Source organism: Budorcas taxicolor, chromosome 1 (assembly GCF_023091745.1).
Source record: "Budorcas taxicolor isolate Tak-1 chromosome 1, Takin1.1, whole genome shotgun sequence".
NCBI lineage: Eukaryota > Metazoa > Chordata > Mammalia > Artiodactyla > Bovidae > Budorcas > Budorcas taxicolor.
This window is the reverse complement of record NC_068910.1, coordinates 181,756,676-181,770,952: the sequence shown is the minus strand read 5'-3', so window position 1 is coordinate 181,770,952 and position 14,277 is coordinate 181,756,676. Positions and strand designations below refer to the sequence as shown.

Genomic DNA, 14,277 nt, shown 5'->3' with positions numbered 1-14,277 from the left:
GTCTATGGTTTTTCCAGTGGTCATGTATGGATGTGAGAGTTGGACTATAAAGAAAGCTGAGCGCCGAAGAATTGATGCTTTTGAACTGTGGTGTTGAAGACTCTTGAGAGTCCCTTGGACTATAAGGAGATCCAACCAGTCCATCCTAAAGGAGATCAGTTCTGAGTGTTCATTGGAAGGACTGATGTTGAAGCTGGAAATCCAATACTTTGGCCACCTGATGTGAAGAGCTGACTCACTTGAAAAAACCCTGATGCTGGGAAAGATTGAAGGCGACAGAGGATGAGATGGTGGGATGGCATCACCAACTCAATGGCCATGAGTCTGAGTAAGCTCTGGGAGTTGGTGATGGACAGGGAGGCCTGGCGTGCTGCAGTCCATGGGGTCGCAAAGGGTCGGACACGAATGAGCAACTGAAATGAAGTGATAGACATATATGTATATATGAAGTTGCTGTAATAATATAACGTAATTGGACAAGCAGGCATACAATATTTACTTTTCCAAAAGCTGCACACATAATATCACCCATTGATCTTCAGTTGTAACAATCTAGAAAATCAATCCAAAATGAAGTTTTTATAAACTCATATTTGATGTAACCAGTTGATCTAACTTATTGATGGAAAACTGTCTAACAATTACTGAAATTACAGATTTAGTAATGAACATTCCATTAGCTATTTTTGCCACAATAGCAGCATTATGTTACCCCTTGGTTCCTTTACTCTCTCCCACCCCCTTAAGAAGCAGGAATTTTATTATGTTGTCTTATTTCACATCCTGACCTCAGCCATTTGGTTTGAAATACACAATGTCTCCTAAAGTTTAATGACATAGACATATCCTTGTATATTATTTTCAACTAATGACCTAAACAGTTCTCTGAAATTTTAAATTATCAAAAGATCCTTTGGGATAAAAAATATTTCTATTCTTCAAAGATTAGAGAACTGAATACAATAATTACCTTGATTTACGTCAGTCATGATATGATTGCTAAAGCTGTAATAGATATTAAACTTTGAATTCCATCAAGACACTTTAGATTTTACCTAAACGATGTGTCAGAGAGCCACCTTCCTCTTTTTTTTTCAACTATTTAAAAGAATGACGTTACCATTTTCTTTTGCCAGAGAGTAACTAAACGATGGTAAATTCTCCAGTACTTGCATAGCTGCTTTTTGGACAGGAAAGAGTGCTTTCTAACTTGCTCAGATTGTTCACGGCCCAATCCAAACCATCTAACACTCTGGCTCTAACTAAGAGTTTCAGAATAAACAAAAGAAAGAACTACAACTATTTAACGCAGTAGGTTCTACATTTATGGAGCCCATAAGCTGATTTCATGCTGAAAGTAAAAACAGTCTCAAGATGTTTAAACGAACTCTTCGATGCTGGAATCACAACAAACTCAAGAAAATTAGGAATATGTTGGTAACCTCTAATCTTTTTTTAAACTGACCTCATCCTGGGCAAGTAACCATCTCCTGATGCCATTGTTGGACACTAAAATTTCTGGCTGAAAGATCCTTTTTCTGACTCAATCTGGCTTGCTATTCTTGGTTAATCGTCCCCGTTTCTCTCAACATTTCACTCTTCTGACTATAGTGGATAACATTCATTTGCAGGAAAGGCTTTTTATAAGTGATTCGGTTCCTCCAGCCGTCTGCCTCTTTATCCTAGCTAAATCCCCCAACCTCCATTCCTATCGCCTTCTTTCACTAAGATTTTGCTAAACATTAGACACAGCAAGCACATGACCTCCAGTTTCCAATGTCTCCGAATAAACCGATATAAAAACCTTCAATTGGCGCGGCTGTAAGTTTTCCTAGAGTTGGAATTTAAGAGTCTTTAGTTCTTCAACTCTTAAAGACCTACAGGGCAAATTTAAATTAAAAAAATTTTTTTAAATTAAAAAAAACACCGCTCCCCGTTTAACCTTTAGCCCCGCCCACTACCCCCCAGCCTCCACGCGAAACTGCAGGAAACCGGAGGGGGCGGGGTGGTGACGTCACGACGCCGGTGCGTCACGGAACGGCGGCGGCTGCGGCGCTGGCGGTGGCTGCGGCAGCGGCGGCATTTTAGTCGGCAGCGGCGGCGGCAGCGGGGCTGCTGCTCCTCCCAGCATCCCTGGCGCGGCCATTTCAGCCCCATCTTGGCCGAGGGGAGGGAGCTGCAGCCGCCGCTTCAGCAGTTTGAATTTCAGTTTCTACAGGGCCTGCGAACCGGGCGCATCGAGGAAGAGTCGAAGAAGCTACCGCCGCTACCTCACACAGCCGGCGCGCCGTCGCTTGCCGGCCTGCCGGCCGCCGCCCCTCACTCTCTCAGGAGCCTCGAGGGGAAGGCCGAGACCGCCGCCACCGCCCGCTCGCGGGGGTGGCTCCCCCTGTATAGGGGAGGACCGAGCCGGCTTTCCCCTCCCCCGGAGCAGGTTTCCGCCTGAGACAGTCGACATGTCCCTGGGACTGAGCTCCGGCTAGAGCCGGGGAGGGAGGGCCGCCCGCCCGCGCCGAAGCTCCGCCACCCGCCCGCGGCTCCTGGCTGAATCAGGAATCCCTGGCTCCGGACTCGCCACTCTTACTCCTGCTTCCCTCGGCGTCCGAGAGCCCGGAGCTGACGCCGGCACTGGTTCGAAGAGCCGGAGCGGGGCAGCACCGCCCCTCACGCCGCCGCCGCCTCCCCTTCGCCCTCCCACTCCCACCCCCAGCCTAGGCCTGTTGACCGCGCGGAGCTGGATTGACCACGGCGGCCCGAAGACGCGAGGAGGAAGCAGCCGACCCGCCCCTGGGATAGTGGTCTCGCCGCCACTGGGGGGATTGAATTGAGGCGCCGCGACTGCGGGAGGCGAGAAGGAAGGAGAAGCCGCCGCACGAGTGAGACGGGGGCAGAGCGGTAGAGACCGACTCGGATAAGGAAACGGGAGGAGGATGTCTCACGGAGAGACCGGCGCCCGGATCAGCCCGTGACTCTTACAGCGGCGGGCCTCAGACCCCAGCACGGACACGGACTTTGTCTTTGGGGGCCAGTGTTCTGCCCTTCCTGGTTTCCGGCAAGATCGCGGAGGAGCCGGGTGCCTCTGCCCTTCCAGCCTTCCTCACCATGTCCAAGATGCCGGCCAAGAAGAAGAGCTGCTTCCAGATCACCAGTGTCACCACGGCCCAGGTGGCTACTAGCATCACCGAGGACACCGAGAGCCTGGACGACCCGGATGAGTCACGCACGGAGGACGTTTCTTCCGAGATATTCGACGTTTCTCGGGCCACGGATTACGGCCCCGAGGAGGTCTGCGAGCGCAGCTCCTCCGAAGAGACACTCAACAATGTTGGGGATGCGGAGACTCCCGGAACCGTCTCCCCCAACCTTCTCCTGGACGGACAGCTGGCGGCCGCGACAGCTGCTCCGGCCAACGGAGGAGGAACCGTTTCGGCCCGGAGCGTGGCCGGGGTGCTGGCCAGCACCCTGTCGCCGGCCGCCCCCTCAGCCCCCTCCTCGGGGGCCCCCGGCGCCCCCCCGGTCACAGGCCCGTCCGCCACGCCGGGAACTGCCGCCTCATCACAGCCCCCCACCGCTTGTAGTTCGCGTTTTCGCGTGATCAAGCTGGACCACGGCAGCGGGGAGCCTTATAGACGCGGCCGATGGACGTGTATGGAATACTATGAGCGGGATTCCGATAGCAGCGTCCTGACCCGGTCCGGGGATTGCATTAGGCACAGCAATACTTTTGACCAGACTGCGGAGCGGGACAGCGGCCTGGGCGCCACCGGAGGGTCGGTGGTGGTGGTGGTGGCCTCCATGCCAGGCGCGCACGGGCCCGACTCGGGAACTGACAGCTCCTTGACTGCTGTGTCACAGCTACCCCAGTCGGAGAAAATGAGCCAACCCGCCCCGGCCCCGCCGCAGAGTTTTGGCGTTGGGCAGCCGCAGCCGCCGCCTCCGCCCGTAGGTGGGGCTGTGGCTCCAAGCTCGGCTTCGTTGCCGCTGTTCCCGGGAGCCGCGGCCGGGCCGCCGCAGAGGTTGGCAGCCCCGCCGCCCAGCCAGGCCCAGGGCGCCGGGCCACCGGGGCCCAACGGACAGGGCCTGCCACTGACGAATGTAACCCTGGCGCAGCCCGGCCTGGCCGTGGGCGCTGCCACCGCGCCCCCGCCCCAGCAGTTCGCGTATTCTCAGCCTCAGATGCCGCCGGGCCATCTGCTGCCCGTCCCGCCCGCCGGCCAGAGTGAGTACCTGCAGCCGCACGTGGCCGGCCTGCAGCCGCCCAGCCCGGCGCAGCCCTCTTCCGCGGGCGCGGCAGCGGGTCTCGCCGCGGCCGCCGGTCTCCCCGCGGGCACCGGCCAGAACGCCGCCTCCACTGGCGCGCAGATGATGGGTGCGCCCTCCTTGTCCGGAGAAGCGGTGGCCCCTGGGCTGGGCCCCGCGCCCGGAGGACCGGCCGCGCCGGGTCAGCCGGCCGGAGTGCCCCCGGCTACTGTGGGAGGCACGGCGCCATCGGGCCTGGTTCCCACCGGGGTCGGGCAGCCGCAGGCCGCGCCTCTGCCGCAGATGGGTGGCAGCGGCGCGCCGTCGGTCGTGCCCGGCGGCCCTCTCGCCGTGGTGCCCGGAGTTGCCAACGTGCCTGCAGCCGCGCCCGCTCCCAGCGTGCCTAGTGTGTCGACGACTTCTGTTACTATGCCAAATGTTCCCGCGCCCCTGGGCCAGGCGCCGCAGCTTTGCAGCCAGCCTCCGGTCAGCAGGAGTGGCAGCAGCATCCAGCACGTGGGGCTGCCCTTAGCGCCTGGCACAGCCAGTGCCCCGACGAGTCTACCGCAGTCTGACCTGAGCCAGTTTCAGACTCAGACCCAGCCTTTAGTCGGGCAAGTTGACGATACTAGAAGAAAATCAGAACCCCTACCTCAACCACCACTTTCTCTCATTGCTGAAAATAAGCCTGTTGTGAAGCCTCCTGTTGCAGATGCCCTGGCAAATCCCCTTCAATTAACACCTATGAACAGTCTCGCCACCTCTGTATTCAGCATAGCTATTCCTGTTGATGGTGATGAAGACAGGTATGGAAATCTTATTTGAAATATTTGATGGGAATGCTTGACCAAACGTTGTAGTTTAGGATGCAACTGTGGGAGATTCTTTTGTTTCTTTTTTCCAATTCGAGGACCTTAACATTTCTAAATATAAAAGATAGTTTGTATTTAATGAAATTGATTTATCGGTTCTTGAAAAGACATTCGTTTTAGATTACTGATGTAAAAATGATAGAATTGATGTCATAGCTGTTTATAAGCACCAAAGTGGATAGGAATGCAACATTGTTGATTCGAAAGGGTGGATATTAGTTTAATCTTCTCGATTTGTAAGTGGTAGCTAGTAGGTTATGCCCCGTACGATTGTCCCTTTATTAGATGTCGATCACACTTGAACACTTAATGGGAGAGTGTTTTGTCAGTGTGAGTTCTGAGACTGAGACATAAATGAGTTAAGACTTTACCATTCTGGAAAACCAGGAGGCCCTGTAATAGAGAAAGAACCATGTAAGGTATCTCTAGTGTATCTGGAAAGGGTGGAGAGATAATGATGAAATGTCAAATTCGGCTTTGAAGATCCTGTCTTCAGCCCTTTAATAAAAGAGGACTGGTCAGGAGGCTTCCTAATGACTTTTAAGATGCTTTTTTTATTTTAAAGGCAGAAAGTGTATTGGAAAGATGTTCTTATTTTCCATCAATCTTTTTACTGTAGAAAGGGGAGATGTGAGACTCTGACAGAAGGGAAAGCTGTAGTTCTTAAAAATTAGAGTGATTTTATAGTAAAAATATGAACGTTAACAACTGGTTCCCTCTGTTTAGGGGGGATGCTTTTTAAACAGTTCAAGGACAGATTGGTGTATTGCCATACCAAGTCCACTACAGTTGATGTTTGGTTATGATTTAATAAGGATTTTAAGTGGTTTTGAGGAAATGTCACATGAAATTTTGACTTAGTATATATAATGCGAATTTTAAAAAACTAGCTTATTACCAAAAATTACATTTAAAAATCACAGAGAAAGTTTCAGTTACTTCACAGTTAGAAATTTATTTTCTCGGGTTTTTGTTTTGAGAAAGGTTTAATTTTACGTGTGGTAAAGGATCAGAAGTACCTTTATAGATTTCTGATTAACTAGAATACGTGAGACCTGTTAAAACTTTTTCTTCTTATTCTTCACATTCTTTTCATTTTGAATTACCCTTGTATTTTTGTTACATACTTCTGTGGGTTTGAAATGCTCACTGAAATTCATCCTCTCTTCAAAGTTCATCTTTTTTTATAGGAGATTTGCTTGTGGGGTGTCTGTCTTTTGAGAACCCTTAGAGAATACCACATGTCCATAAGTGAGCTCAACTAGTCACTGAGAAATTTTATGTGGATGGGACTACCAAATAAAGACTGATTCCACAAGCCACTCAGAAAAATCCTGCTCTACATTTTCTGCCATATTTCACTTTTCACACATTGGTGCACACCTGAAATGCCACTTGAGTTTATTTGTTCACCTTTGGTAATAATCAGCAGGCATCTTCCCTTTTCTAGCTTCCAGAAGCCAATTTTTTGATGGGTTGGTAAATAATCATTTGCTTACCTCTCTGTTCGTGCTGTACATCCCTCCACCTCATATCTCTTCAAGAAATAATGACTGGTTTCTCAGCCCCTCAGCACCTCAAAAACACATGCACACCTGTGAATTGAATGTATTTTTCTCTCCTTCATACCTCTCAGTTTTTTTTCAGTTACATTTGCCAGAACTTTAATGTGATGATATGGTATGAAGCAGAGAGATCTGTTGATAAATGGGAACTCTGGGTTGTATCCTTTAGGATATGACGTCAAAGATGCATTTATTTCTTCTCTTTATTAAAAGAGTTGGTAATTTCAAGAATCTTATTTCCAAACATATGACTATCTGAATTACAGATACTACTCTATCAGTGTTCTTATCAATTTTAACAGTTAAGCAGTGCTGGGGTTTTCCTGTGTGTATCCTCCTATTTTAAATGTGGCACTTCCCTCCCCCACCCAGTCTTTAAGTCTTCATTGCTTATCAAATGTGCATTTCTAATTTTTGCTATAGTCTTCCATTGGTTTCTGATTTAACATGCCAGTTTCCAAGATGTAATCTTACACATTTGACTGCTTTGTCACTGGACCAACACACCTGGTGAAGGAATAAATCCATTAAGTAGAAATAGTTTTGGGGTCTTTTTAAATTTGTTTTTTAATGGAAAGCCTTTGTAAAAGCACATTTTAAAGGTGTATGCTTGAAATTAAAGAACAGTTTTTCCAGTGGTATGTTTAAATTACTGAGATGAGTACTGTTGAGGAGATAGTACTAAAAAAATCACATTAAATATCTTTAATATGATTTTAAGTTGCCTTTAATTAAAATCTTCATACTGTTTTATTTGCAGTCATTCAGATGTAAACAAAATACTGGTGTGAGAGGTCTTGAGTAATTATTAATAGGTTGACAAATTTCAGATCCTTAAATGTTTTTTTAAAAGATGTTTGCCTTTTAAAAAGCCGTTAAGATGTCAGTAAACACTATTTCTTTGGGAAAGGGAAGGTAAATGGAAGATAAAAAGATTCAGGTGGTTTAAGTTAATATATTAAACACTCTAGTAGATATTGGTTCTGTTACTTAATACAAGGATCTATATTGTCTCATTTTGAGACCATTTAATTTAAAGAATCAGACCTTATATACTATTCATATCTTTAAAGGGGCTGATGGTTTTGTATGCCAAGTAAGAAAAGTCTTGAAGTTCTCAGTTGACATTGCCTGTTGAGCTTATATTGTTAATTAGCATAACATTTTATATCATTCTAGCTTAATGGTCAGTTGTTGAGATTATTTAAGTTGATTTTGCGTAAACTGGAGAATATAATAGTGGTTGAAAACATGATTCATAAAAAATGCGTAGACATATCTACAGTAAATGTTACAAAAAATTTTTAACCTACCTATAGACTTAACAGATTCCTATGGTAAAAGGGGGAGGTGCAAAATATTACTGGCCCTTTTGGAAAAGGAATACACCACAGATCGTTTTCCATAGATAACTGCCCAATGTGAACTCTGTAGGCCACATTCCAGGAACTCATGAATGGCTGCAATTGTGAACTGTCAACTGCAACCAAAAGACTGTTGAAAACCTGATTGTAAGGATCCTCTAGTGGCAGATATCTTTATATCTTGTTAATAGTTTTATTTGTGTAGTTTGCTAATGACTGCTGATAAAAGAGTATAAATTGTGAGTGTTAAGTGGTGTGTCCTGGTATGTGCTATAAACACAGATTTTGTTTGTATAGTTGTATATATAGATATGTGTATGAGATATACATATAATTTTTTAATGAAGTTTTTTTTTTTTTGTACATTTAAGAGAATTAGTAAATGTGTATCGGGAGGCAAAACTGTCACTCTTATCTGTGTTTTAAAAACCTGTAAGTAACTTCCCAGAGCTCTGAAAGAACTTAACTGCATTTAGTCTTTAAAAGTGAAAGCTCCTTACTTGAATCTGTATTTCTTTGGGAGCTTATGGTTCCTTATCAATATTGAATTTTGCCTTGTGGCTTTATAGTTGATGTTTAAATCACATACTAGATACCATCTTAGCCTAAGTACTCTTCCTAAGGATTTTGTAATCAAAGTTTGATTGACATCATATGAGTGACATTGTTATTTAGTATAAAAACTGATACTGATGCGTTCATCAGAGTGCCTCACTGGTATGCTTTAGTCATAAAACCTGGCTCTAAGTCAAGGAAATTATGATACATTTCCAGAAAGGCCAGTGATCAAAAAGTGCCTGAAATTCTTAAAACCAGGAACTGTATCAGCAGGCATATAGCCTTTTTTATTCATGGTGACACAGTTGTTTAAAAGTTTCTGTGAACTAAATTGTATGGACTGAACGTTGGTTAACTTTTTTTAGAAAATATAAGGGCTTTTATGTGTGTGGATAAGATACATTGCCAAGTAACATTTATTAACAGTCTTTTTCTTGGAAGTGATGGAGGGTATTTTGAATTATAGTGAGAAGTTTTTCTTTTTTTTTTCAGTACTGGTAGTGGAGTATATGTTTTCTCCCTTATGAGAATAAATGTAAGACCAGTCTGTTCTTTGGGAATTTTGATAGCACTAATTTGGAAATAATAAAACATGATACTAGATTTATAACCTGGTACTTGGTAATTCAGTCGGTAAAGAATCTGCCTGCAGTGCAGGAGACCCAGGTTCGATCCCTGGGTTGGGAAGATCCCCTGGAGAAGGAAATGGCAACCCACTCCAGTATGCTTGTCTGGAAAATCTCAAGACAGAGGAGCCTGGTGGGCCGCAGTCCATGGGGTCGCAAAGAGTCGGGCACGACTGAGTGACTAACACACTTAGTCTTTCTCAGCACCAGAAGTTGGAGGGTGCTCTAGAGTCCTCTCTAGAGTCCTGTAGTAACAAAGAGCTGCCCCACCAATCAAATGGTAAAGAAACCAAAATGAATCTCTTCCCTGAGGAATGGTTTGATAGGGGAGTATAAAAGAATCTTGACTTTTTTTCCCCTAAAATGGTAGAAGCTGAGGGATTTAGGGAGTAGGAAGTAATAGCAGATAACCAAGACAGAAGTAAATATAGTGAAATAATATGAAATATGATCTCAAAAGGAATAGAAACCATACCATGTTACTAGTAAGGAACAGTGGTCTACTTTCTTCTTTTAATAATTGTTTTAGACCAGTATGTATTTCCTTTTCCAGAAAGATACTGTTTATTTCTTAATTGAATTACTCCTTAAATAGAAGAGAGGCTTTACAAAAACAGGTATATCTTGTTAAATGTCGCCTGAATAATAATGTTCTAAGGAATCTTTTTGTTAGTGGGAAGAGCAGATTTTTAATAAGAAGTCTTAATTGTTGACAGTGTTGAAGGGATATGTGTAGCAAAATTTCTAAATTGTAATAAATCCCTTAAGTTTTTTCTTTATACTAAATCAGTCTTATGATTTGAAGCTGTTCTTTTAAATCATGTAATACAAATTTCTGCCTCCACAAAGAATATGCATTCCTGAATCATTTGTATAATTAATTAGGTCTTTACCAGAATAATTCTTGAACACACCAGATTATTCAGTATTTGTTATATTCTTAATCTGGTTTTGCTTAGGGTAAAAATTGGGACTCCAGTGTAAAGATTTAGGAACAGTAATTTGTATCATTCTTATACATCATTTCATGATTTTTCATAATATTTTAATGTATACTCTTCAGATTTGACTGGTAACATTAAGGTATATTGATTATCTGCTCTACCTCTAAAAAGTATGTGATTGGTTCTATTTTTAAATCAGGTGAATTAAATTTCATCTATGCTACTTTGCACTGCTTACCACTCAAATTTAAAGCCTCAAGTCAGGTTAAAGTTGTTAGTTTTAGTTTTATGTCTTTGTACTCAAACTACCTTTTGTTAAAAAAGAATGAACTCATATTCTTTAAGTTGTACATTTATATATGATGGTTATGTAAAAATTTTGTAGATCATTGAATTAATAATGTTCACCATGGACATAGACAATTAGTAAACGTCCTGATAATTTATACTCATCATAGTAGGCAAGACAAATAAGTGAAGTCTAAATGTTAAGTTACTTAAAGCCTCCTTTCCCATAAATTCTTACTAAAATCTGATTAAAGAATATAGGTATCTGGAAGAGAAACTGATTAATTTGTCAATATTATAAATAATGCTAGTGTGTTTTAAATGTTATCGGTAAAGATTTAGGCTATCCATCTTCATTGCTACACAAGTAAATTGTTTAATCTGTGTATGAAGGATACTCAAAGTTTAAGGCTGACTGGTTTCTAAAATAGAATTAGAATTCAGTTTCAATAATTGGTATTATAAGTAAACCAAAACAAATCCATGTTATATGGTCTACCTAGCTTCTGAAAACAAAGGAGAGGGGGCTCTTGATCAAATAATCTATAGTGTGTTTAGTTATCTACCATATGGCATATCATGAGTGACCATTAAAGATGATGGAATCAAGAGTCTTCGGTTTTGATCCAAAAATGTAATTGCATGGCATGGATATAATTAGAGAAAAGGAGACATTGGTTCAGGCCAGAAAAAGTCATGATATAATAAGTGGTTCAGAAACTTGTGTTCTAATCCTGGCTTTTCCACCATTTAGCTGATTTATTTGATCAAGTCATTTAATTTTCTTGGTTTTCCTTATTTTCCTGAGCCTTTGGTCAGACTTTAAGATTACCTAAGTCCATACATGAGAGAGCTGCCAACTTAAACCTTCCTCTTGGTAAAACCCTTTTCCTGCCCTTAGACTAATGTGTGACCCAAAAAATGAAGTTTACAAATACTCTGTAGGCAAGTTGAATGCCCAGGAGAAACATTTGCAATATGTCAGTCATTCAGCTTTCTCTGCGTTTTCTGAGTAGTACAAACTGAGATACAGAAATAAGACTTATCTTCTCCTTTAAAATCTCGGGATTTATGGAAACAATTAGCAATTGTATACTTCATTGTAGGCTGTGATGGAATATTTAAGTTATTAATGCGAACAATTTAGGACATCAAGTCAGATTTGTGTAGGGAGGGAATAGTTAGACTGATTTCTGTTTAAATTATTCTCTGCATAGGTAATATATTTATACAGTTTAAAATTCAAAATATGCAAGTATAAATTGAAAGCCTTTCTGCCACCTCTGTTCTTCTACCCAATTTCTGTCCTCAGAAGCAACCCATTATTACTTTTGCATTCTATGGAAGCTAACTCTTTGAACTGAATCTTAAAGAGTCACTCAGATTGGGTCACTGATGAAAGAAGCAGATGATTTTCCAAGTAGGAGGGCAGTTTTGTGTAACAATGTGGAAGAGTAAGACTGTCCGATGTGGAACATGATGTGATTAATTTGACAGTAACCAGAATGTTTAAGGGCTTAAATGTCACAGAAAGAAATTGAGATTTTTACCATTTAAGTTTGTGATTGCTGTTCTTGAAGTTTCTTGAAGTTTTTATTGTTTAAGTAGTATGTATCTTGGAACCATTTCAATACCCTTTTATAGTGATTATTGTATTTTTAATTAAAATCTTGTGATAAAGTTGTATATAAGGAAATCCTGGGGGAGATCTGAATCCCAGAGGTAGAATTCTCCAATAGAATGGACTAAATAACTTGGTATATACCTGGCTCCAGGTTCATGCATTCTGCTTGCCTTAAGTATTCTGTTTGCCCCAGTAGTACCTTAATAATGGTAAACTATTTGGTATGTGTTAATATACTCTACCAAAAGTTGATTTTTATATAACATATTTAGAAATCATAACCCTGTATTAAACACAGACCAGGCTTAATTGTTTTAGAGCCTATGTATACATAATCTCATTTCATCTTTTCAGCGATTGTAGTGACTGTTTTTCTCCCTCTTTTTATGGATTAAGGAAACTGAGGATTTGAGTCACATAGCTGTTAAGTCAAACAAGGCATAGGGTCAGATTCAGGCTTTCAGACTCCATAGCCAGCTCTTGGATATTCCCAGGGTTAATTCTATTACTTTCCTGGCTATGAGATAGGATAAAGGAAAAGCATCTGTAGACACTGATCTGTTGTGTTGTAACCTTTTACCTAAAGAATGTTTTTAAAATCATTTAAAGTTTGTAGATTATAATGTTGGAGAGATGGCGCTTGTTCCTTTGCTTACTGTGTTTCCCTGGTTTCTATTTAGAGATTTCTAAAGTTGAGGTACATATGTTTTTTCTTGCCATTATAGTTGGCAACCCTACAGAGATAGTATCTTAGTTTAGCAGGTAGACATATGTCACATTTAACTTGCTTTCTCAGGTATTACATTCATGTACTTGATAATTATCATGACAGACTACTCAGTATATAAACTCAGAGAGAATGTTTATTGTCTGTTGGTTTTAAAATTTTTTACAAATAGGAAAACAATGTTTTCCTGTAGCAGGCTGAAATAAATTGAGAGTAAGCCACACCTCAGTCTTTGAAGAAGTGCTTCTTTAGCTTTATCTTTAAATTAGTATCTTATATATAAATACTTTGTATTTAGTTTACATTAACATCAAATATGTTAGAAAAGTGGTTTCAAATTTTATTTCTTGAGCAGAAGAGCATTTGTGTCCAAATCTCCAAAAAATTTAGTATTTCTAACAAATTTTTAATATCAGTTGCTTCTTGATGCCTTCAAATATCATAGACTATAAACTTGAAATGCTCCCCATTAACAGTGTTTTCCTTGGACTCTTGATTTCCTCAATTTTACGCCATTCCAAAACAAAAGTCTTTGATCTGACCCTTCAGTATTACAAATGGCCCTTTTGAAATTCGCCATCAACTAGGTTTCATAGACTTGACTCCTTTAATCTGTGCCTGCTAATCAGTGTTTTGAGATTAATTGTTGCTGTTTGCTAAAAAGCTCTCCGTGTATGGATAACATCCCAGCATAAGTCTTCCAGAAACCAAAAATTTAATATTTTTAAGACTATCTAAATGTTTATCCCTGGAATCTCAACTATTTAAAAATTTTTATACTGCATAGATTATATAAATCCATATGGCTTATTTATTTCGAATATATATGTGAAAAGGAATTGTTAACTGCCAGCTCTTGCAACCTTAATGTTTTTGTTGACATGTTCTAAAGACTAAGTACATTTATAGTATTGTATTTCACAGATTTTTTTTCTTTCTTGTCCCCAGGATACACATCTAACTGCAGATATATTCTTTTACACTTCTGCCTTTGACTTATGAGAAACATTTCATTATTAGTATCTGTGCTAAAATGCTGGAATTTCATAACTAAAGTCTTGTGACTTCATTTAAAACTAATTTATTTGCATTTGGATTTAATTTAAATTAAATATATATGTTTATATTTTTCCAAAATTGGGATCTAATGGTCTTTTAAAGTATATCACCCTTAAAAATATATTGTAAATGTTCTTTAATGAATTTTTAGTTCCAGACTTACATGGTAACTTTTAAGTTTACTCTTTGTTATTTTCTTGTATTTACTACCTTCCTCTTTGTGTCACTTTGTTTATTTTAAACCCAAGGTCTCCAAACAGACCTGTGTGAATAGCAAATTTGTTCCCATATGATCTTGGGTGAGACTGCTAAAGAAAGCCAAATTGAGTTTTCAGTTGGTTTAGTTGGCTTTCATTTAATTTGGCAGACAGATTTTCTAAGTACAGTGGGAAAAAAAAGAGCCACGGTAAA

At 41.5% G+C, this 14,277-nt stretch overlaps 1 protein-coding gene across 2 annotated transcripts in view; it reads left to right on the top strand.

Moving 5' to 3' along the window:
* Positions 1–2,171: 2,171 nt before the first annotated feature.
* Positions 2,172–14,277, top strand: part of TSC22D2 (TSC22 domain family member 2) — a 45,927-nt gene continuing 33,821 nt past the window's right edge. For both annotated transcript variants that reach the window (XM_052639300.1, XM_052639299.1), the window contains exon 1: positions 2,172–5,045. In XM_052639300.1, the coding sequence (XP_052495260.1) occupies positions 3,103–5,045 (1,943 nt within the window). In that variant the 5' untranslated portion in view covers positions 2,172–3,102. The remainder of the gene's footprint in view (positions 5,046–14,277) is intronic.